At 42.0% G+C, this 24,157-nt stretch overlaps 4 protein-coding genes across 9 annotated transcripts in view; 3 read left to right on the plus strand and 1 right to left on the minus strand.

Annotated features, from left to right (window-relative positions):
* Positions 1–4,017, plus strand: part of LOC134207749 (nuclear factor of activated T-cells 5) — a 263,107-nt gene extending 259,090 nt beyond the window's left edge. For all 5 annotated transcript variants that reach the window (XM_062683613.1, XM_062683615.1, XM_062683612.1 and 2 more), the window contains one exon: positions 1,545–4,017. In XM_062683613.1, the coding sequence (XP_062539597.1) occupies positions 1,545–1,549 (5 nt within the window). In that variant the 3' untranslated portion in view covers positions 1,550–4,017. The remainder of the gene's footprint in view (positions 1–1,544) is intronic.
* Positions 1,419–22,644, minus strand: LOC134207751 (carnitine O-acetyltransferase-like). Of its 2 annotated transcripts, XM_062683619.1 has the most exons (3): positions 22,191–22,644; positions 15,892–17,804; positions 1,419–4,324 (listed from the first exon to the last, which is right to left on the minus strand). In XM_062683619.1, the coding sequence occupies exon 2, from the start codon at positions 17,786–17,788 to the stop codon at positions 15,941–15,943; it is 1,848 nt and encodes a 615-aa protein (XP_062539603.1). In that variant the 5' UTR covers positions 17,789–17,804; positions 22,191–22,644; the 3' UTR covers positions 1,419–4,324; positions 15,892–15,940. The 2 variants fall into 2 exon arrangements, with proteins under 2 accessions (XP_062539603.1, XP_062539602.1); XM_062683618.1 differs by lacking the exon at positions 1,419–4,324 and having other exon boundaries at positions 15,834–17,804.
* Positions 10,876–11,690, plus strand: LOC134207467 (uncharacterized). Its single transcript, XM_062683181.1, has 2 exons — positions 10,876–11,320; positions 11,377–11,690. Exons 1-2 carry the CDS (start codon positions 10,876–10,878, stop codon positions 11,688–11,690), a joined length of 759 nt encoding a protein of 252 aa, XP_062539165.1.
* LOC134207468 (uncharacterized) lies at positions 11,880–13,111 on the plus strand. The gene is made up of 2 exons (XM_062683183.1): positions 11,880–12,236; positions 12,293–13,111. Exons 1-2 carry the CDS (start codon positions 11,880–11,882, stop codon positions 13,109–13,111), a joined length of 1,176 nt encoding a protein of 391 aa, XP_062539167.1.
* Positions 22,645–24,157: the final 1,513 nt, after the last annotated feature.

Consider the following 24,157-nt stretch of genomic DNA (forward strand, 5'->3'; position numbering starts at 1 on the left):
TTTCCAAAAGTTAACTCCTAGTGTGCCGCTGTAAGCCACGCTCAAAGCAGGCGATTCATTCGTCAAAACTTGTCAGGAGTGTCAACGTTCAAGAATCAACCGACACACAGTGGCACCACTATCAAGTTTTGATGTGCGCAAAGCACGGTTTCGGCATATCTACATTGACCTCGTTGGACCCCTCCAGCCTTCAAAGGGATGCCGCTACCTACTAACGATCATCGATCGTTTCACACGCTGGCCCGAAGCAATCCCGCTCAGCGACATGACGGCTCCGACGGTTGCAATGGCATTGTATTCTGGATGGATAGCGCGTTTCGGCACTCCCGAAACACTGACCAGCAATCAAGGGCGGCAATTTAAGTCCGACCGTTTACCATCCACAGGCAAAGGGAATCGTTGAGCGGTTTCATCGCACACTCAAAACCGCACTTATGTCTACAAATGCGGTAAACTGGCACGATCGCTTACCCCTGGTGTTGCTTGGTCTTCGAACAGCATTCCGTGAAGATCTGAAATGCTCAACCGCGGAACTGGTCTACGGACAAGCCCTCAGAATTCCTGGTGAATTCTACGACAAAACAGTGGGAAACGTGCACCGCGCTTAAATGTGTAAAATTCTACATCAAGCCTTCTGTGAGCTGAACGCACCGAACGTGAACCATCATTCCAAGCCAAAAGTTGTTGTGCACTCGAAGTTAAAGGATTGCACTCATGTTTTCATTCGTATCTATTCGGTCAAGTAGCCTCTTCAACAGCCATATAAAGGGCCGTATGAAGTTCTCCAAAGGAACGAGAAATTCTTCGATGTTTCTATATTAGGGAAAAGGCAAACCATTTCGATAGACCGCATTATGCCAGCGTTCCTATGTGACAGCAACATTTCGGACCATCTTGAAGACAACCATCGCACCGTAGTTACACCATCTGGTCACCAGTGTAACGGGGGGGGGCATCTGTGGCGGCGCAATTCTGTGCTGCCCTAACACCACCATGAAACGCCTGCTCTGGAGGAGAAACGTCAGTGCAAAAGTAGAGCGACAACAAAACACACGTGAATTCGATTGAGAATAAATAAGTTGTATTTTCCCAAACCCGCGTTTGTTTTTGGTTGGTCCCGTATCCAGTTCCCACAACATTGAAGGCGAGTTCAGCATTGTGATTGCGCGTTAGTTGCTACAAGCCAGCTTGTCGCCTTTTTTTAGATGGGATACACGACAACTTCCATCACTCCTGCGGAAGAATCTTATCGTCCTGAATTGAGTCTTGGGTTATGGCCTCGATATCTCAATATTAATACCCATTAAATAAGCCTGATTTGTTCGTGGTGGACAGCCCTGCTTTTTCTGGTATGGTTGCCATTTGTCTTCATCAGCCGTCATAAGGTTGTTCTCAACAGTAAATGCAGATTACTGCAATTGTGCTTTTATCGCCTAACTTAATATTTCACTTTATTTATATTAATAGTATCATTTGCTACAATTCATATCGCTTCCGGCATGGCACTAACAGGCAAACGATTTATCTTCTTTTTTTCACAACAGTCTAGTCGACGTGGGACCTTCCTTAAACAACACGTTGTGGTAGGCGTGGACGGACGACGACCGGTCGCTAACGGTGACGGCACTAACCAAAGGCGATTTGCCAGAAGATCAGCATTTCGCCCCTTGCTGCCACCAGTCAGTCGGCGAGACTACTAGGCTTCCCGTTTATCGTCATCCAGCGACTGTGCGCGCCACACCCGCTACTCACCGTGTACGCTCCTGCCTATGGGGGGAAGGCTATTTCCGACATCTAACGGATGGCTACTTCCTGGTGAGAAACGGCTTTCAACCACCGGTGGGAGGCATCGAAGTTGGTAAGTAAAACGAGTTTGGGTAGGTTTTTAAGGATGAAAATCGGAGCGATCCACAATACTTTTGGAAATCGAATGTCGAAACATTTTAAGTCGTTTAGGAAAAAGGAGGAAAATTTTCAAAACTTTCGTAAATTCTGTGCAATATTTTGCACACGAAGATCAAGATATATATTTGTTGAATCAACATTCTTAGGCAAAACAATTTATATGAAAATAGAACAAAAACGTAGATGATCACGGTACTAAATAACGTTAAACGAAATTTTTATATACTAAAAGTATGTATTGTAATTCTGTCAATATTCAGGATACTATTTCTCTCAGTGTTTCTTCGATAAATTGCACATTAAAAAACTGTTTTATCAATCGGTACTATTATCTTGTTATGATCCGGTATTATACATCAATACTATAAATACTTCGTTGTGTAGCGTTTTGTTTGTCAGCCAAAGGCAACTCTAACGATGATGTGAGTTGTGAGAGCATTGATTGATTCATTTTTGCCCTCGAAACAGGTATCCTTTTGTTTTACTATTCTATTCCTCATTTTTTATGCTGGCATAATTGCCTTAAGCGTTAATGTTTACTGCACATTCGCTATAATAAAATACGTTTTTTATTCTTAGCCGTCATGTCCTGAACTAAACTTTAAGGCTACAAACCGGAGAAGTATTTTTGATCTTGACAATTGCTTGTATGAAAAAGAAATTCGAAAAGAAAAACTGTATGCCCTGTCTGTATTGATTCAGATTTTAAGCAAAGTCCATGTTCGATTTTATAAAATGCTCGTTCGAAAAATGCAACAACATCTGATTGCACAGCGCAATGCAGCTATCATTGATTTTGACATTGTTTAGAAGTTTAGTGTAACTCATTGTTCATCTAAATTATGTCAGTAGCCTAAGCATTATACTTTCTAGTCGATGTCAAGCTTTTAGCTTGCCTAATAAAGTCATACATAGCACCGATTGTTAAACATTTTGAACATCATATACTTTTCTTCTATCTGGATTTTACAAGATTTCATCTCTCATCAAAAGCGGATACGTATTATATGAAGAAGTCAGCAGGTTGATAGGAAAAAAAGCCTTATCCTAGTGTCCAGAAAGCCTTATAAATGTTTATTACAAGTATTTGATTGACTGATGTTTTTCGAGAATAATATGTTAGAAATCATTCGTCTAACCAGGCCTGATAGAAATGTTAGCTTTGAACGTGTGAAACCAGTTGAAGCGAAAACATTACCCATACTACACAGACTGCCATTCAGAATTTAGGGAAAAACACAATTAGACAAACACATATTTACTTATGTAGTTCAATACATACTAAAAACTGGGAAACAGTGTGATAAGAACAATAGAAAGAAGGCATCAAACTATCAAGTACACTCCAGCAGCACACAGAGATAACCTGAACAAAACTAGTAGTAGATGTTGTGCAACTTGTTGAACTTTTCGTGGGACACAGTTTCTTAGAGAGATAGAGAACCTGAGGAATATCTGTTACAGAGTACAGCCTTCCACATTATAGTGGAAGGCAGCACCCTATTCAGGGAATAAACAATAGAAAACCGAAATGAGCCCAGGAGTATATATTAGCGAACATATTTCTAGGATTAGTTATTACATTTAATGATTTTGTTATATTGTTGTCTTACTGTGAAAAAAAGTCTATATGTTATATCATACAAAAAAAACAAATATTTAACAAAAAAATACTAGTTTTTAACTAATTTACCTACATACATACATATTAATTGTAAAAGAAAATACATCAAACGAGTGAAAGCTCAAACGTTTCACAAAGACATAATGGTAGAGATGAAGGCGCAGGGTTCTTAGGTACAGTGCCGAAAAGAAGTGATTTCTAGTTGGCCCTGATGTATTTTTTGGCTGACTCATTGGCAGGTCCTGTTGGTTAAGTCAAAGCACCTAAGTAAGACACAAACTAACGAATACAAAGACTGCATAAAGTACGCCATAGATATATAGGAACCACTTTTGAGAATACGTCGGGTTTTCCCTTTCATTCGGTATTGTGCTCGGTTCGTTCGGAATGACAGGGCGTTACATTACAATTGATGTATCTATTGTGACGTTTTAAAAAACCTTACTGCAGGATGTGAAATAAACTATTTTGTCTATTTTTTGTGTTAAGTATGGCGAGTTTCATGTTCAGGCATATTGGATTGTGAAATATTTCCTTACGAGACGATACTACCTAACTCAACTGGGGGTATTGTAGAGCTCCATTATCATCGTTCTTGGGCGATGTTCCTCCAGTTTTCTTGAACGTTAAGTGTCCCTAAGCTCTATTCCACTGCATGCAAGCAGCGTGTTCGTGGCCTTCAACGATGGCGCCGGCGTCTATTCGGTAATCGGTTCTCAGTTGAATATTGTTTTCGCTATTCGTTGTACTGACATTCGCACTCTTGATGGTTGGAATTAAGCGATACAGCAGAACCTAACAGCGAAAAGATAATTCATTTAGCTGAAGTGGAGTGAGTTTGAACAGGAATGAAAATTTTTGCAAGCTTGTTTGTGTTAAAAAAAAACTTAGATTGCTAAGGAAACCTGAATTCTCCGAGAAGATCATTCGTACACTTCGTTGTCGGTGTAATAACCGACTTTTCAACAACATTATAAAAACGACTGTTTTAGTTCAGTGTCAGAAATCAACTAACTTTATTTACTCAGAACATCCTTAGACATTTAACACAGTATACTCTATGCTGAGAACCCCTCAAGGGGTTCGGTTATATTACCGAGTAGCTCATGTCACTACAGTCGGTTCACTCCAACACCCCCTGAAGCGATAAATCCTAAGAGGGCCCTAAGCTCACGAAAACGTCTAGGTTCCAAAGGCTTGGTGAACGTGTCCGCTATCTGGTTTGATGTGCTGATCGCTTTGATTTGAAGTAGCCACATTGTCGCGTAATAAATGATGTTTCACATCTATGTGTTTGTGGCCATCGAAAGACATCAACGGTTATCTTCGAAAATCTTGAACGAAGTACGAAGTACCTAGGTTCTCGAGGATCCCTTTGGAGGCAGCGGCCTCTGCCTCACATAATGACAATGCAACGGCTGACCCAGGACACGGTGTTGACCTTGACCTTGAAGACGTAGCCGCCAACGAAGTTTCTATCCTCAACATTCTATGCCCAGTCGACGTCTGCGTGCCCGGTTTTACCGTGTACGCACCTAACATTGCGCAGCTCCTAACTTTGCGCATTTCGCGGTTACTTTTGTTATAGAATGCGTTTAAATTGAATTTTAAAATATAATTTCAACTTATCAGCACAATATACATGTTATTATAACAGTGCATGCATTTTGCCGCAGTTAAACGACACATTTTTCATTTTAATAGTTGAAATATGTACTGAAAACAGTGAAAATGACCAAAATGGCGTGTTCTTAGCACAAAAGACAAGTGACGGTCTACCCGAAAAACTGTATTTTTTGTAATGTTTTACGTTCGGTGACAACTGATTACACATAGATCCAATAATTATAATATTGTTGAAGCCATCTAATGAGAATTTGGTTTGATACTTATACTTTTCGTTAAAATATATTATGCGCAATGTTAGGAACCATTTTTCAATATAGTGTACCTAATTTTGCGCACAATTCGTATTTTTTAGATATTTTCAACATTTATGATATACCTCATCGGAGAAGGGTTTGCGCCAAAAACCACTTTTGTTAGCTGTGTTCAATGTACATAAATGAGGCTGTACATACACCAACAGACGTGAAAACATACCAAGTATCAGTTCAATCAAAGTTAATTGCCTATTTCCGGGGATTAAACCACCCGACTTGGACGTTAATTTACAATGTTATGGAAACTCATATGTGAATATGTACGTTATGTGGAAGATATTGATTTGAAAAATGTATTGGAGGTAACCACTTTCCCTTCGATGGGACTCGAACCCATGACCCTACAGTACGCTAGACTGGTGCTTTAACCAACTAAGCTACGAAGGACCTCCGTCGGCCTTCGCAACCTAGCAGCTACTGAACGAGCTCGAGATTCCCAAATTGGACGCATAGTCAAATCACTCGCAATCCATTTATCAAGCCAATACTTCCACATGTGTATTGTACACGTCCACATTAGAGGAGCGTGAGTATTTAGAATGTCTGGCGGCTATACACATTCTTCATCAGCAACGGTACTGATCAAGTGAGGTTGTGTAAGCATTTGCCAGTCGGTCGTCAAGCTCAGACCCGACCGCATTGCGTAGGCAAGAGCACGCAACTCAGGTTCAGTTCAATCAAAGTTAATTGCCTATTTCCGGGGATTAAACCACCCGACTTGGACGTTAATTTACAATGTTATGGAAACTCATATGTGAATATGTACGTTATGTGGAAGATATAGAACCTGAGTTGCGTGCTCTTGCCTACGCAATGCGGTCGGGTCTGAGCTTGACGACCGACTGGCAAATGCTTACACAACCTCACTTGATCAGTACCGTTGCTGATGAAGAATGTGTATAGCCGCCAGACATTCTAAATACTCACGCTCCTCTAATGTGGACGTGTACATGTGGAAGTATTGGCTTGATAAATGGATTGCGGTGATTTGACTATGCGTCCAATTTGGGAATCTCGAGCTCGTTCAGTAGGTTGCGAAGGCCGACGGAGGTCCTTCTTAGTTGGTTAAAGCACCAGTCTAGCGTACTGTAGTCATGGGTTCGAGTCCCATCGAAGAAAGTGGTTACCCAATACATTTTCAAATCAATATCTTACATGATATTCACATATGAGTTTCTGTCCAATGGCGAAATAGGCAATTAACTTTGATTGAACTGAACCTGAGTTGCCTACGCAATGCGGTCGTCTGAGCTTGACGACCGACTGGCAAATGCTTACAACCTCACTTGATCAGTATGCTGATGAAGAATGTATAGCCAGACATTCTAAATACTCACGCTCCTCTAATGTGGACGTGTACAATACACATGTGGAAGTATTGGCTTGATAAATGGATTGCGATTTGACTATGCGTCCAATTTGGAATCTCGAGCTCGTTCAGTAGGCGGAGGTCCTTCGTAGCTTAGTTGGTTAAAGCACCAGTCTAGCGTACTGTAGGTCATGGGTTCGAGTCCCATCGAAGGGAAAGTGGTTACCTCAATACATTTTCAAATCAATATCTTCCACATAACGTACATATTCACATATGAGTTTCCATAACATTGTAAATACTAAGTATGTCAAATCATAACAAAATAAAGCCAAGCGTCCTCATTTTCTCAAATATGCTGCTATATGCCTACAAATGAAATGAACATCATTTGTAATAGTAGTATTAGTTGAAAAAATAAAATTTTGATGAAAAATTGTATGATAGACGCTTGCTTCGTGTTAGAAATTTTCCAAGTTCTGTGCGCAAAGTTAGGCATATAATAAGGGGTCTGCTTTGAAGTTCAATTTACTATTTATTTTATATTTTTGTACCAAATTTATTTCTCAAACAATAATATGATAATAATACTACAGCATGAAAACTATTTCAGGCGGATAGCTACTTTCTGTAAGTTGTACGAGTTGATTAAATTTTGAATTTCCTTAACTGCGCAAAGTATGGTGCGTGCACGGTATACAAGCTGCAGTTTTCTCGTTCCATTTACGTAACGGACCACGGGCTTCTCACCTTGGACTGACAGAAAACAGCCCTTCTCCTTTGGGGTCTTGCTGTGGTTGCAATCTTGCATTCCGAATTTCTTTCTGGTTACACGGTTCACAGCAGCTTCTTGCATCAGGGACATGCATCCGGCAGGGCAATCATACCGGATTTGAACTCCAATGAAGTGCTTTACGACGTCGCAATTCGTCATCTGGAGCTTCTTAGAGAAAGCACACTTGATTTCTGCTACCAGGTCCAGCCGATCGCCCAGCGATCTGCAAATTAGTCTTTTTTTTTCGTTTTTTTTTTTTTTTTTTTTTTCAAGGGAGAATGCATTTACACACTAACCCAGTACACGTGCATTGTAGTTGCCAAACTACCACACGGAAGTGTACTGGAGTGTCGGACTCGACCATACCGGTAATACCGACTAAACTCCCTTGGGCTCCACCATCGTTTCCCCCAGGAAGTACCTCCCAGTACTACTTCTGGGGGATGGCAGTACTAAACGTACTCGCTCATTATCGCTCACACAGGCACCCGTCCCATGCGAGACTGACTTGGGTGCTCGCACACCATTCCACTCCATTTGAGTCTTACTTGGATGCTCTCCCGGGCGCTCCGCTGCCATGCCTCGAGGTGTCAATAGCGGTAACTGCCTGGGCCTACAGATATTACGCTACGACATTCCTGCCTCAGCACGAGCAGATCAATCACACCACTGCCGAAGCAGACCACACGCTACCCTGCCGAAGCAGGGACACTCCCCATGCACCACATGTGCACAACTGTAGGTGTGTGGGTACAACCCACTGCTACCCTGCCGCCGAAGCAGCTTCTCCAAAGACCATTCGCTCCATGTGACCCTTTTTCGGGTGCTCACTCTAACACTCCACTGCCATGCCTCGAGGTGTCGATAGCTACCTCGACTCCTACCTCAGCATGTGCAGTCCATTCTCAGACTTCTGCTGCGTTTCGAGGTGACAATAGCGGCGACACGCTATGACACTCCTGCCTCAGCACAACCAGATCACTCACTCCCTGCCGAAGCAGCTCACGCGCTACCCTACCGAAGTAGGGACACTCCCCAACTCACTCTAACACTCCACTGCCATGCCTCGAGGTGTCGATAGCGGTATGTAGGGACGAATCAACGATACTACGCTACGACACTCCTACCTCAGCATGTGCAGTCCATACTCAGACTTCTGCTGCGCTTCGAGGTGACAATAGCGGCGACGCGCTATGACACTCCTGCCTCAGCACAAACAGATCACTCACTCCCTGCCGAAGCAGCTCACGCGCTACCCTACCGAAGTAGGGACACTCCCCAGCCAATTGGCACTCCCTGGGCTTGTGCTTTTGAAGCGGCACACAGTCGCTTTGATAGAGTCTGATTACGGGCACTTGTGGTTTTTTGGGAGGGATTTTAGCAGAGCCCACTGCTAAATCCCACCACGCCCTAGGCAGTTCTCCCTGACTCACAGACAGCTGGGGAGGGGTCGTCAAGCCCTTGGACATGGTCCATGCTATCCCTGCTGTCCCTGCTGCCCCAAACTGCAAATTAGTCTACGTAGATGATAATGTACACCCCCTCGACCGTCGATCCGGGTACATATATAGACAGTAGTCGTGCACTGAACGGGTTAAGCTGAAATCCAGTAGAAGGTAGTTCTGCTTATTGTTCCAACATCGGTGGCTTTGCTTCAGTCCGTTTAGTGATCGTTCCTGCTTGCAAACGAGATTCGGTGGTGCCTAAATTCTTCAGGTATGGCCATCGAGTTGGTTAACGTGCCTCCTTCGGTGAGTAGCTACAGCAAAAACCGTTCATTGGGTTGAACGGATTGCTCTGGAGGCCGCCCGTTTTCCACGTCTTAATAATCGTACTTGCACCGAATAACCATCAAAGGAGTTCCATCGCGGATCTCGGTAGCAAACGGAAATCGATTTTCATCGAACCTGACATCTCTGGCCAGCAACAACTGTTGCTTTTTGTTCCACAAGCGGTAGGCGTTCGGCACATAGCCGACCATTACAGCAGGTTTGCTTTTCGGTTCCAGTTTTTTTTCTTTGTGACGTAGGCACCCAAGCAAGTGAACATTATTTATTTATTCAGACTAAGGCCGAAGTTGCCTGTGCGGTATATAAGAGTCTTCTATATTCGGCTCGGTCCATGGCTGCACGTCGCCAACCACGCAGTCTACGGAGGGTCCGCAAGTCATCTTCCACCTGATCGATCCACCTTGCCGCTGCGCACCTCGCCTTCTTGTGCCCTGCGGATCATTGTCGAGAACCATTTTCACCGGGTTACTGTCCGACATTCTGGCTACGTGCCCGGCCCACCGCAGTCGTTCGATTTTCGCGGTGTGAACGATGGATGATTCTTCCAGCAGCTCATGCAACTCGTGGTTCATTCGCCTCCTCCACGTACCGTCCGCCATAAAAAAAACGCGCAAGAGATGACCCAAGTGCATCTAACTAAAACACATGGAAACATCAAAGTAATTTATTATCGAATCCTTTTTTAGCTTTAAATTATTTAGCTCAAAATTGGATCTGTGGCATAAACTCGAATAAATATAATAAATGCTAAAGCATTTGATGAGTTTGACTGCTCTCCGCATGCGGTCGCGTGTATTCTGACGAATAATGACGGTGGAAGACCGACACTTGATTACAATTAGAGCAATCAAACTAAACAAATGCTTTACCAAAGCCATGCACAGCCAAGACATTTAACAAAAACAAAATGGTTTTCGTACGACCGAGTTGCCGAATAGAATAATAAAACTTATAATTTGTGTCGTAACTATATCTCAATTTATAAAACATGTCGTATCGGCATAATGTTTTAATCGGTTTCAACTGCTCAATAAATAATATTGCTTTTATAGTCATTGAGCACGATTTGCTTGTTTATAAATTAACTGCCAATTCATTCCATGAAGAATGCCTTTCCAACAGGCAACATGCTACACGCAGATGAAATTACTCTTATGTCGTTTTCGGTTATTGCTGGGTCGAACCTAGTTCGAACGACATTATTCTCTCTGTTTACATTTCGTTTGACAGAACATACTCGATTGAGCTAGTACAGCACCATTCGAAATCTTGTACTGCGACTGAATCTAGTCGAACGAAATACATAATGCCGCAATTTTTTCGAAACGAATGCAAAAACGTACGAATCGAGTGATTCGATTCGAGATGCGCAATGTCACCCCTGGGGTGACACGATCACACTCGATGACGATCTTCCCGAGCTACGAAACTCGCACCTAGGATGGCTAGTAACTAATGCTTACCGGCCAACTCGAAAAGAAGAAGCGATCCAGTATTCCCATGTTGTATCTCTCGATTCTGTCGAACAAATGATTCGCCAATTCTGGGAAATTGAAGAAGTTCCGAATGCTGCCACTACTTCGACCGAAGAACAACGATGTGAAGACCATTTTACATCAACACACTTCCGAGACAGTGGACGATTTGTGGTTCGATTGCCGCTCAAAGAAAACGCCAATCAGATGGACAGCTGCCGAATTCTAGCAATGCGATGCTTTTTCATGCTAGAAAATCGACTACAGCGCAACCCCGAACTGAAAGCGCAATATGTGGACTTCATCGGAGAGTATCTGCAACTTGGTCATTGCCGAGAGGTAAATGTGGTCGACGACGATACGAACATCAAGCCATATTATTTGCCACATCACGCGGTACTTCGTCCTGGAAGCTCGTCGTCAAAATGTCGAGTTGTTTTCGACGCAAGCGTTAAATCTTCTCCAACGAATCTGTCGCTCAACGATGTGCTGCTGATAGGTTCAGTAGTTCAAAGCGACATCGTCTCCATCATGCTTCGCTTTCGACTACACCAGTTGTTTTCTCGGCGGACATTACCAAGATGTACCGTCAGATTAATGTGCACCCCGATGACACACACAAGCAGCGTATATATTGGAGGGAGAATCCGAACGATCTGCTGAAAATTCTGGAGCTACTGACCGTCACTTACGGTACTGCTTCAGCGCCTTTCCAAGCCACTCGATGCCTGGTGCAGCTAGCCAACGAAGAAGAAGCGACATTCCCGGTAGCAGCAAATATCATCAAGTCTGACTGTTATGTTGACAGCGTCTTATCAGGGACTGCTACGATCGACGATGCTATCGAAGCACAACACCAGCTACAATGAATTATTTGTATGGCGAAAGACATCTAACGCTGGTTTTCTCAAAATTAGGAACTTTTCGCCGCTGTAAGTACGCTCAAAGCAGTCGATTCATTCACAAGTGGTGCTCTAATTCACCCGAGCTACTTGCACGTATTCCGGAATGATGCATCTAATGCGGCATGCGGAGCCTGCGTTTACATCCAAAGCCTAATGGATGATGGAACCGTCAAATCCAGACTGCTAATCAGCAAATCGAAGGTGGCACCACTCCGAGCACTTACGATTCCACGCAAGGAATTGTGCGCATCGTTGTTACTCGTTCGTCTGATCTGCAAGGTGCTGCCAGCCCTCAGCATCAACATGGGAATGATTAGCGAACTGTTCTGGACTGGTGGTAAGTATATCAACCCACCGGTTACTAGTCTTGAGGTGGTGTATGATGTTCTCGACGAGGATCTACCGGAACTGAAGGCCAATGTAGCAGCAATGCCGGCACTCATCGAAGAGCAGCTGGAAATATTTGGAACCTGCAGTTCTTTCCGACGGCTTCAACGAATAATCGCATGGGTAATGCGATTCTCGGACAACGCGCGCAAGCCTAAAAAGGAGCGCATCACCAGAAGACATCTAATCGTGCAGGAACTTTGACGGTAGACGATGATCAGCACATCGAACTACGCGATGAAATCCAGCAAGTGAAAACTAAAACGCTTTGCAAACGCATCGGAAATCTCAATCCGATCTACACCGATGATGGTGTGCTAAGGGTCGGTGGACGACTCAAGCATTCCAACTTATCCGACGAATCAAAGCACCAGCTGATTCTTCCGAACGCAAGTCCAGTCACACATCGCCTGATCCGAGAAATGCATCACGAACTTTTGCACGTTGGACCGGCTGGGCTTCTTTCTGCAATCAGACAGCAGTTTTGGTTGCTACGCGCTCGATCAACCATTCGACAGGTGACTAGGTCATGCGTGAAATGCTTTCGATCGAATCCAACAGGCATTTCTCAGCTCATGGGCGATCTTCCAAAACAACGAGTGACACCATCCCCCGTCTTCAGCATTACTGGTGTGGACTATGCTGGACCGATGCTTGTGAAGCAAGGAACACATCGTCCAACGGTGGTCAAAGCTTACATCGCGGTTTTCGTTTGTATGGCAACGAAAGACGTACACTTGGAGTTGGTGTCCGATCTGACAACCGACGCATTTCTCGCCGCCTTGCAACGCTTCGTGAGCCGTAGAGGAGTTGTTTCGCAAATTCATTCTGATAATACGACAAATTTTCATGGTGCCAAGAATGAGCTTCACCATGTATTCGAGATGTTCCGGAACCACGTAGACAAGATAGCAAGATTTTGCCACTTTTTGAAATTGAGTGGCATTTCATTCCGCCAGACTCTCCCGAGTTCGGTGGCCTGTGGGAGGCTGCCGTAAAGAGTACCAAGACACACCTGAAACGAGTGATAGGAAATAAAACGGTAAATTTCGAAGAAATGGTAACAATATTGTGCGAAATTGAGGCCGTTCTCAACTCGAGACCACTTTTCGCTATATCCGGAGACCCAGCTGATCCAGAAGTGATTTCTCCAGCACACTTTTTGATTGGTCACTCAATGACTGCCTTACCCGAACCAACCTATGAGGACATCAAGATCAGCCGGCTAAGCCGCTGGCAACATCTGCAGCTACTTCGAGAACAATTCTGGAGGGCTTGGTCTCGCGATTACTTGTGCAGCCTGCAACCGAGGAAGAAAAACTGGAACACCGCATCGAACGTTCGACCTGGGATGATTGTGTTTCTGCAGGACAAAAACCGACCTCCACTGTACTGGAAGCTCGGTCGTATCACCAAAGTCTATCCTGGTCCCGACAGTTTGGTCCGTGTTGTAGACGTTTTCAACGAAGGCAAAACTTTCTCCCGATCCATTGCGAAGTTATCTGTTTTGCCAATTGAAGAAAACCAAGGCCAAACTGATCATCAATAATTTTTTGAACCGCGACGCTTCAACCTGGGGCAGGATGTTCCGTACGGAATTACTTTACCGTGTACGCTACAGTTGAATCAAGCGCTATGTATATGCGTTTCAACGGTTTCAACAGGAAGCGAGAAGCACGAAAGAGTAAATTTAGAAACGGAAGGCGAAGAAAAATTTGAATCGTGTTTGCCTCCATTTTATGCATCACTCTCAGTCCGACTACCGACGAAGCAACATCGCGATGCGCCCCAAGTTTAGTGTTTTTCAATGCGCTGAGAATAAAATAGTTTATTAAATTCAATTTCGACCGTGATTTCTAATTATTCCGACCGCTAAATTAACGAGTTGTCCGCCCGCAAAGAACCGTGCTCAGAAGTCTCGAAGTTATACAGTCCACATTGTGTCCACCGAACTCGATTTTTTCCCGACCGAACAGAGGCCGTAGAAATATCGGAATCGCTCCGTAGAATCCGTAGAATCCGTAGAAATATCGGAAGATGTCCCTGCTGCGGATCCTGAGCGAAAAAAGTTCCTCAAGATAGATCGCAAGGCGGAGTCTATCCTACTGAGTTTCATTGCGGGTGAACGCCTGAAGATCGTTCGAGAAAAGCAAACTAAGGCGATGTGGAAAGCGATCGAAGATACCAAGATGCCAAGAAGTCAGTCGCAAGTCATAGACCGTTTTAAGGAAGCATTTAGTAGGACTCAGAATGCGAGAAGGTTCGACGATGCGAAGTCATTTCCAAGTTTTTGATGAACTGGTTCGACCACTGACAACAGTATAGCTGCAAACCCTCAGGAGAGTGGTCTGATGGCGCAGCTATTCCTTACATTACCGGATAGTTTTGATCCGCTGGTAACAGCATTGGAAAACATGAACGAAGATGAGCTAATTTTGGAAAAAGTAAAGCAAAGATTGCTAGCTGAAGAGATGAAGCGGTCTGATCGTTTTGTAGATCCAATCGAAGAAAGAGCTGCGGCCTTCGTATGTGGCATAGGAAAAAATATTGATAAGATCCCTAAGAAGTTCACTGGTAAATTCCACCGGTGCGGCAAAGTTGGACATATGAAGCGCGATTGTCGTCAGAAATCCAAGAAAGTGCAAGGTGAAGCAAACACAGCATGCAAAGCGAAGATGGTCTTGTTTATGGTAAACCAAACCGCAACAATGAGGAAGTCCAAGAAGCTAAATTTTTTTGTGGATTCCGGATGCACTGATCACTTAGTGACGGCAAAGATTATTTGTAAAGCTTGAGAACCATGGATAAGCCGTTCATAGTAGACGTTGCGAAGAATGATGTTTCGTTGGTTGGTCAATATAAGGGAGAAATCCGAGGCGGTACTAAGGCTGAAGTGCATTTTGAAATGAAGAATGTGGTCGAGGATCGAGTTGCTATTTACGAATCAAAATGGAGGAGTCACAGCTATTCTGAAACATGAAAATCGAGTAATAGCAGAAGCACGCCTAACATGTAATCTTTACAAATTTTAGTTGGTGGCCGATCGCGTTGTACCTTTCATCAATATGTGTACGACAGAGATTCGCTTTGGCATCGTCGCTTTGGGCACGCAAGTCAGCAAGTAATGGACCAGCTAGTCAAGCATGAAATGGTTACTGGTATCGTCGATGGTAAACTAAACAACATCGGCTTTTGTGATACATACGTTAAAGAGGGTATTCAGACGTGTGTTGACCGATAGACCCCTCAGACTGGGAAGGATCTCGATATTTCGCGTCCTTTATAGATGATTATTATAGTCACTTCGAAAATAAGTAAGCTGACTGTAGATCAAGGAAGAGAGTTATTGATCAACGTCAATTTTACAAGGAGAAGGGAATTCAAATCCAACCGACAGTTGCTTATTCGCTGGTCGAGAATATTCGGAGTAAGCTCATTGACTCAAGAATGCCCAAGAATATGTGGTGCGAACCCGCTCTTACTGCTACATACCAGATCAACAGAAGTCCAACTGCTGAATGCCGCAAATTTTTTTTTTTTTCACCGAGATTTTAGCATTTTTTGTTTATTTTCCCGAGCTGGGCACCGCTGAGTTTCAGAAACATGATTTTTGCCATGATCTCAGTACAAGTGATGTTTAAGTTGCTGAGATACGGTAAAGCGGTAACGGTATCTGCTCGGTAAAGGAATGTCTCTACACAAAAATGACTTTGAACAAACTTAAAAAGTACAACCGTCACCGATTTATAAAATACCTCAGAATATAATTTTTCAATACCTATAATCAGTCAACATATTCCACACATAACAATCCGCAATAACTCCCCCTACAGCTTGCTACTCGGTACACTGGACGCACTCAGCACCTGAAACATCTCGTCCAGGGCCTGCTGCAGACAGTTCCGGAATGCCGTCGAATCCGTAATCGGATTGGATTTCCACGAGGAAATGCCGAACCACATGTCGTTGTCCTTGGGATTGTAGCAGCAGCCGTACCCATCACCGGTCAATGGACCGTAGCACATGAAGGCATCGTATCGGGAGGCCACTTGACTGGTCGACAAACGCATGTGCTGACTGGCCAGCAGACCCTCATCCTTGAACAGCTCCGGCAGCGGTATGTTATTTTCCTTGGCAATCAGTTTCAGACCGAGCAGGTGGCGATCAACACCAAAACCTTGAACCGCCTTCGAAGCGTACTGCTTGTGTGAGTCGACAGCGGATTTGAGCTTCGACGCTTTCTCCCGATTGCTGCGGAACGGTTCCAGCATGGTTTGGGCGAACGCAATGGATTCGTTCGAACAGGATCGAATGGTTTCCGTTCGACCACCTTCGTACAGTCGAGTCTGGGCGGACTCGTAGTGGGCACCGGGGGTACGATGGAGCTTGTAGAAAGCATACTGGATTGCCATTTGGATGAAACTGTCCGGACTCATCTTCTGGGTTTTGATGAAGTTCTTGCCATATCCGGTATAGTGTAGGTAGTTCATATCTAAGTCCTTGATCAGCTTGTCGTGGCTTGCGGAGGCTTTCTGAAGAAGTTCGTGTGCTTTTGGAGACAGGTTGAAAGCGAGCTTTGAAGGGACTGGGGCCTCACGAACCGATCCATCTTGATCGCCCTTAGCGATATGATTGATGATGAAGTCTGTCAGTACCGCAATTGGTTGTCCTTCTGCGGGAGAATGTTCATAGGTGAGACCGTTGACGCCATTCGGACCAACCACAAGTTGGAGGGTTTTATCGTACCAGCGATTGCCGGAGTTGGCGTTTGATCCCCCTCCGTGAATCAACATATGGCAAGCATCTACGGCGTCATCCCCCGAGGGGTTTCCGATAGTGTAGTCTAACGACAATACAAATAATGAACTTTGAATAGTTTTGATTGTTTCCTTGTTGGTTGGATCGGCGATTAACACTTCGTAGGCTTCGTGCCAACTGTCTCTAGGTAGAGCAGACAGCATCCCAATCGGTTCGGCTTTTTGACGCGACATGTCGTAGCATTGGCGGAGCATTGTCAGTATTTTATCCTCACCGAAAATGTTGTCGGAATTTCCCACCTCAACCTTGAAGAACTGATTGTTTGACGCAACTACGATGTGCGTCGAATCCGGGTGGAACTGCAGTGAATCCGCAGGCAATCCAGGTACTCTGCACGTTCCGAAGATCTTATTGTACTGTTGCATGTCCAATGGAGCCTTTCCCATCATTTCGGGCCGCATTTGACCCCGGTCGATCATCCTTTTGTACAGCAAGGCCCCGAACGTTATCCTGGCGGCAGTCTTCAACTGGTCTTCTACCTTGACATACTTCAACTTGGGGAACACCAGTCCCGGGCTTGAGTAGATAATCACAGGGTCGCGATACTGCAGATAAGCTGATTGCAACCACCAGTCCGAAAGCCAGTTCTTTTTGCGAGAAGCATGCTCCTCCAGCAGCTTCTGCAGCTTGGCACCGTCCCCTCCGGGGGCCAGGAACTTCTCGACCGCCGACTTGCTGCGCTGATAGCCATCCTTGGTGACGTGTGGTTCGATAGTGACGAGCAGTTTATTCATGGTGTCGGCCAGCTTCGGCAGGGGTAAAGCCGGAAGGTTAGGATTGCTGACCGCGGTGAGCATTCTCCGCAGCATAGGACTGCCCACAACCGGGATTGTTTTCGTCTGCAGCAGTCGCATCATGATGATGATGTTCGTTCTGTAAATACGAAATTACTGATTAGTTACTTACTTTGCTTCAATTAGGTCTTGGACTTTGCGCACTGATACTCAGATAGAAGCGATGTGCACAGTGCATCCAGAGACACACATTTGCGATCAAAAATGTTTTACCATTGAAAATACTAAAATAGTATTTTAGCTTTGGCCGGAACAAATATTAATTTCCTCAGATATTAGATGTTGGTCTTCCGATAATGAAGGTGTGTGTGTGTGTGTGTCATCCTCTACCCCTCACCCAGCTGGGGGTGTTGGTCAAGTAGTACTACGAATAATTTGATCATATCTCATGCTCCGTGATGGTGCCCTTATTGTTACGAAGACTAGTACTAAAAAAAGGATTCACTCCTGAAGCAAAAAAGGTTTCTTCAGGAAGTGTATAGGGTACGGGATGTACTAGTTGTTCATAACAGGTACAGCAAAACTTCACAAGGACGCCCTTATTCGCACTAACTACTCAGGGAATAGAAGGTCGAGAAGAGCCACCGTTGCTAACTAAAGCGTGAACCGAATACCTGGGACTCCCACAATATTCGCGGCAATAGCAGCAAACGATGCCCTGTACGTATTTAGTGTTCCATTTTCAAATTTCTAAATTTATAAAGCAATTCAAAAAGAAAGGAAAGAATTGGAACGTGCTCACCAGTTGAGTTTATCCACTATCAAAACAGATCCAGTCTGGCCGCAATTCCAACTTGGCTGATTTGGAGATTCTCGTGGTGTTCGTAGTTGAGTAAGTACCGGTAGCTGTTAATTTTGAGGCTGTCGCTATCGCTGCCGCAGTTATGTTTTATCCATCCTAGCAAAAAATCCAGTGCATCTTCATCTTGATTCTAGCATTTTTGATTTACTCCTTGGTGAAATTCCACCATACGAAATAACGTTCTCTATAAGTAAATGAAAATTCAAGCTTAACAGTGATTTTAAAATATATACAAATCAATAAATTTTGTGACGTAACGTTAGTTCGCACTATTCAAATGCAGGTACATTATAAACAACCGAACATTGTGTAATGATTCAGTTTGTGGAAATCCAACAATAATTCCCATTAGAAACAATAATTGGCTTTTTCTCTGGAGCCAGATTTTTGCTTTTGGAGAATCTCAAATAAAAACCCACAAGTTTTCATTCACTACCGATTTTTCACAAAAAAATTGGAGGATAGAAACATTATTTGACAATTTTCGGAAATAAATCCAATACTTAACAAATAGCATAGCAAAGCATAAACCCTTGATAAATAGAATTGTAGAGAGAGAAAATTGTATGGTCATTGTAAATACCGACACAATCTATACAATTAGGCGAACAGTCCTACTGAATTTAAAATTTAGATGGGCTATTATTCAAGACTGGAAGGAATATGATAAATACAAAAAAGATTAACATAGACTCCCCAAAATTCTTGCAAGAAAAGGCTTAGCATCGTCAATTCGGAGATGATGAGTTTGTTTTGTTCTGTGGACCAGGATGATAATTTTTGACAATAATAATATGAATATCATAAAAAAGGAGCTTAATGATTAGGTAAAATCTCATTATCTTCCCCCCACCCTTAACCTTTGTGTGTAATAAATCACCACCAATACCTTCTTAAATAAGAATAAAAGTATATGCTTAAGTAAAGCTTAAGCTGACTCACCCAAACAAAATTGCTAAGATTGTGCACCAACAACTTGCTGTGAAGCGCAACTTGGTTTATTTCAACTACAAAAGTTTGCAGATCAACAAAACAACAAAATAGTATTGTAACTGTGTATTGTGCATGGGTTCAATAAAATAGTATTTAAGGATTCTGTGTGTTTGGATCTCATAATCTTAAAAACGTGTACGTGACCGTGGACCGCGATGAGAAGATAATACGGGTAGTCCATCACGAAACAAGTTAAAATTTCCGCCATCAAAAATAATGTTAAGAATAAAGTAATACTCACCTGTATTTCCAGAACTTCCAGAGCTACTATCGTTCTACCAGTTCAAACTCACCTCACTATTTCTGCATGCGTACCTTTGTGAATCTTCAATGACATATAGTCAATAAAGAGACTACCAGGCCGATATAGACTCCTGAAACTTATCAAACAACATCTCTATTTTCTATGTTCAGTATCCTGTTCACTATCGCCACTATCCAGGTACTTTTTGAGGGTTTTTACCCTTCTTACACCCTAAGAAGGGTATAAAGATCGCTTGAAAAACCGACTTTTTATCCGAGACTCGGAGACCCAAGTCGTATATACCAATCAACTCAGCTCGACGAACTGAGCACATGTATGTATGTGTGTGTGTGTGTGTGTGTGCGTATGTGTGTGCGTTACAAAAATCTCACATCAAGATCTCAGCCGTCCGTGGACCGATTTGCACGATTTTAACACTAAACGAAAGCTATGACTTTGTCATTGTACGAGTTCATTTTTTTTGCAATCGGACATTTGGTTCCAGAGATATGTGAGAAATACGAACATGAAGTGTATTTTCAGAAAACTAACAAAATAATGTCACATAAATATCTCAGCCGTCTGTAAACCAATTTGCATGATTTTATCTTTAAACGAAAGCTATGACTTTGCCATTGAACCCATTGTATTTTGTTTTTGCAATTAGACATTGGGTTCCGGAGATATCTCTGAAATACGAACATAAAGCATTAGACCTATCAACTTCACACATTGGTAAAATATGTCCCATCAAGATCTCAGTCGTCCTTGGACCGATTTGTGCGATTTTATCTTTAAACGAAAGCTATGTTTTTGTCATTGGACCCATTCATTTTTTTCTGCAATTGGAAATTCGGTTTCAGAGATATCTGTGAAATACGAATATGAGACATATTTTCAGACTACTAATGAAGAATTGTCACACCAATATCTCAGCCGTCTATGACCCGATTTGAACTCTTTTGGGCTTAAACAGAAGCTGTAATATTGCCATTTAAGGCGGCAAATCAAATCTGCAGTCTTTTTGTATTTTTCAAAAATTGGTAAATTTCCAGAAATATCCCTTTTTTATTTTGAAATCGATAAAAGCATGATGATATCAGTTATTTTATACTCAATTGAAGGTCATATGCATAGAAATTGTAATATGAACTGGGCACACACAACCATTCAAAAGTGTAAGAAGGGTTGCGTTCACTGTAGGTGGATTAAGTCGGGTTTTTGATGTAATTTCCGGATACACTTTTCAGCATCGTTTCCCAGTGTTATGTTTAGGAGTGGTACAAAAGAGGCCGACCGAAAGTATGTCGTTCGTTTTGAGCTTGAGTACTCGATCTCTTGCTTGATCCACGTATCGGCAGACTTGCAGCCAACGATTCATATTTTATTGATGCTTTTTTCATTTGAATTTTGATAAAATAATAAATTAGATTCTTCAAACTTATTTGTCGTGATCATCTTCCAAGGTTCCATGAGGATTAAATACTGGTTCATTTTTGAAGCGTTTCTTAGACGAAGCATAGCATTGCGAAGCTTTGGCCAGTTTTCCAATATGGTAAGGTTTGATATTTGCTCTCAGAACTTGATCTAACTTTTGAAAGTCGCTGAAATTTGGAGATTTTGCTTGATTTTTAGTTTATTCGCTCATTTTGTTTCAGCGTAAAATCAAAAAAAAAATATTTTGGCGGATTTGAATTATTTTTGGAATGCGAAAAAATCGGGCGTCATGAAAACACGTCTGATGGTCGCGATGACTACTACGATTACTCTTGGTCTTCCGATAATGAAGGTGATGGAAAATTTAAAAAAATCAATAAATTTTTATAATGGTAAAACTAATTTTTTTTATTATTCTATCAAATTTGAGAGGGAAAACACAGCGGGCATGTGGGCGAAGAGAATCGTATAGGTCATAAAAGTATAAGACATATAATTATTAAATTTGATCATGTTTCTGATAAAAAGAATTATCTGCCCAATCTGCAGATTTTTCCATAAAGCTACATTCGACTGTCTACATCTCGATGTTCTATTATCTCGATATCTCTCCCCATGTCGATGGTTTCCTTAGTCCCTTCAATCTACATACATTTTTGGTTCCTACGTATCAATAACCTCTTAAATTGATCTTCCCAGAGAATTATTTGGAGCTATGATGCTTAATTTTTCGGGTGAATCTCTGCAAGACTTCAGATTTTATGCTTGAGTTGCAATTTCTGGTAGAGAAATAATAAGCTTAGACGCTCAATTCACGTGTTGAAATCAAACCTAAGAATGGTTTTAGAGGGGTGTGCCGAAGCGCAATATTCTGCTGGGAAAATCAGTCGATACCCTATTTTATATTATTTTGATCACAGACTTTGGTCTCAGGAAACACAGTGCTCACGATTGAATAATATGAAAAGTTAGGTATATAAATAACTCACCGCAAATGTGAACACACGCGTAGCTATCTCAAGCAGCTGAATTCGAATGCGAATCTCTTCGGGACTGATAAATTTTGCCACTTTACCACGTCAACAGCAGTCTCCTCAATATCACGTAGAACAGTTTTGTGGGTGTGTAACTTGTTTTTTTCTTCCTCTGACGGAAAGTGAAAGGTGAACCACGGTGAACACTGCGGTGCGGCAATGAGCGGAACTGGAATAACTGGAATGCAACTTGATTCTTCAAAATGCTATGGCTTCAGCGGATTCTATTTTTTTGAAACACTGTTCAAACAAGCTATTATTGAGTTTATTGTATAATTATGTTATATAATTAAAAATAACTTTTTTGGAACACAACTTAAAAAGTTTGACAAATAGAACCGAAGAGAATAAACGGAATAAACAGCCCTAACTGCATTGATCAGGTTGAAGTCGTTGAGGTGGGTGGTAGCGGGTGGTAAACAAAGCAAACCCATTTTATCTTTGTTTCAAGCGGAATAACTGCTACACTGATACAAAAAAAACCTTTTTTTGTAATGAATCGCCTACTTTGAGCATGCTTACAGCGGCACACTAGGAGTTAACTTTTAGAAATCAATATGGCGAATAGTGTCTAAGGTTTAATATCTCAAAAATAAGCAACTTAATAGAAACAATATTCGGTAGGCGTAGTAGCGGACACCTTCCTACATAACTGGGACCAAATAGATTTTCGTGAAAAGTTCCTGCTGTTGAGAAAACCTGCGTTAGATGTCTTTCAAAAAGATATTTTAGTTACACACTTAACCAGGGTTTTGTTGTTCGGTAACTATTTTTACAGATCTAGCTCAGTAAATTTTGATTTTACTGAGGGGTCTGTTCAAATATTACGTAACGCGAAAAACGTTGTTTTTAAGAACCCCCCACCCCCTCGTAACAATCTGTAACAACATTTAGAATTACCCCCACCCCCATGCGTAACGCGTAACAAATACATTTTTTTTTGAAAAAATCTTGTTTTTGGTAGAATTTGAACCACGATACAATAAATTATTATTTTTTGTGTATTTTATGCTATTTTAAAGACAACAACTATTTTTTGAAAAATTTAAATATTTTTTCTCATTGTTACGCGTAACAATTTCTCGAAGGACTCCCACCCCCTAAATTTCGCGTAACAAATCGTAACAAAAATAAAACAACCCCCCACCCCCTATTGCGTTACGTAATATTTGAACAGACCCGAGATATCAGTGTATCAAATATCAAAATTGATATTTTCTACCGATAACTCAGTTATTTGAAATAAAAGTACCGAGGACCACGAATAAAACTACAGATTCGGCAATTATTTTTTGTTCGGCTGTACGGTAAAAAATACTAAAAAATAAAATCTTACCGAACACCCCGTCAAATATGCTTGCAAAATTACCGAATGCAACTGCTAACAACTGCAACTCGATGACAAACCTAGTCGCCATTTGCATTTTCCAATGGGACACGGTATAGTTCAAATGTGATTTTGCTTGAGGTTACACATTTTTAATTTTTTCGAAAAAAATAATCTATGGACATTGTGGAAGGTCCATCCATAATAATATACATATAATAATAATAAATATACATATAAAGTAATGTTTTCCAGCATTTTGTGAGAAACAGCAAATCTAAAATTCTTAAATATTGCACAGAAATAAAAGATCGCAATTTCCCATTTGGCTTACTATAACCACCGATAACTGTAGTGGATGTGAAAGGAAAATGAAATTGTAATTTAATGTTTGCGTTGTTTTCACCAAGACGCTTATATTTAAACAACTATTTATTATATTCTGTGCAATTCTTATTTTCCTTTTGTAATATTATTTTCTTTTTTCAATTTTAAAACCCAAAAAAAACATCTCTTTACCGATCGATCAGTAATACTAATAACGTTTTACCGATGATATTGTTAAACTTTTACCGACGTCCTGTTATTTAACTGC

This window comes from Armigeres subalbatus, chromosome 1 (assembly GCF_024139115.2).
Source record: "Armigeres subalbatus isolate Guangzhou_Male chromosome 1, GZ_Asu_2, whole genome shotgun sequence".
In the NCBI taxonomy this organism is placed as follows: Eukaryota; Metazoa; Arthropoda; class Insecta; order Diptera; family Culicidae; genus Armigeres; species Armigeres subalbatus.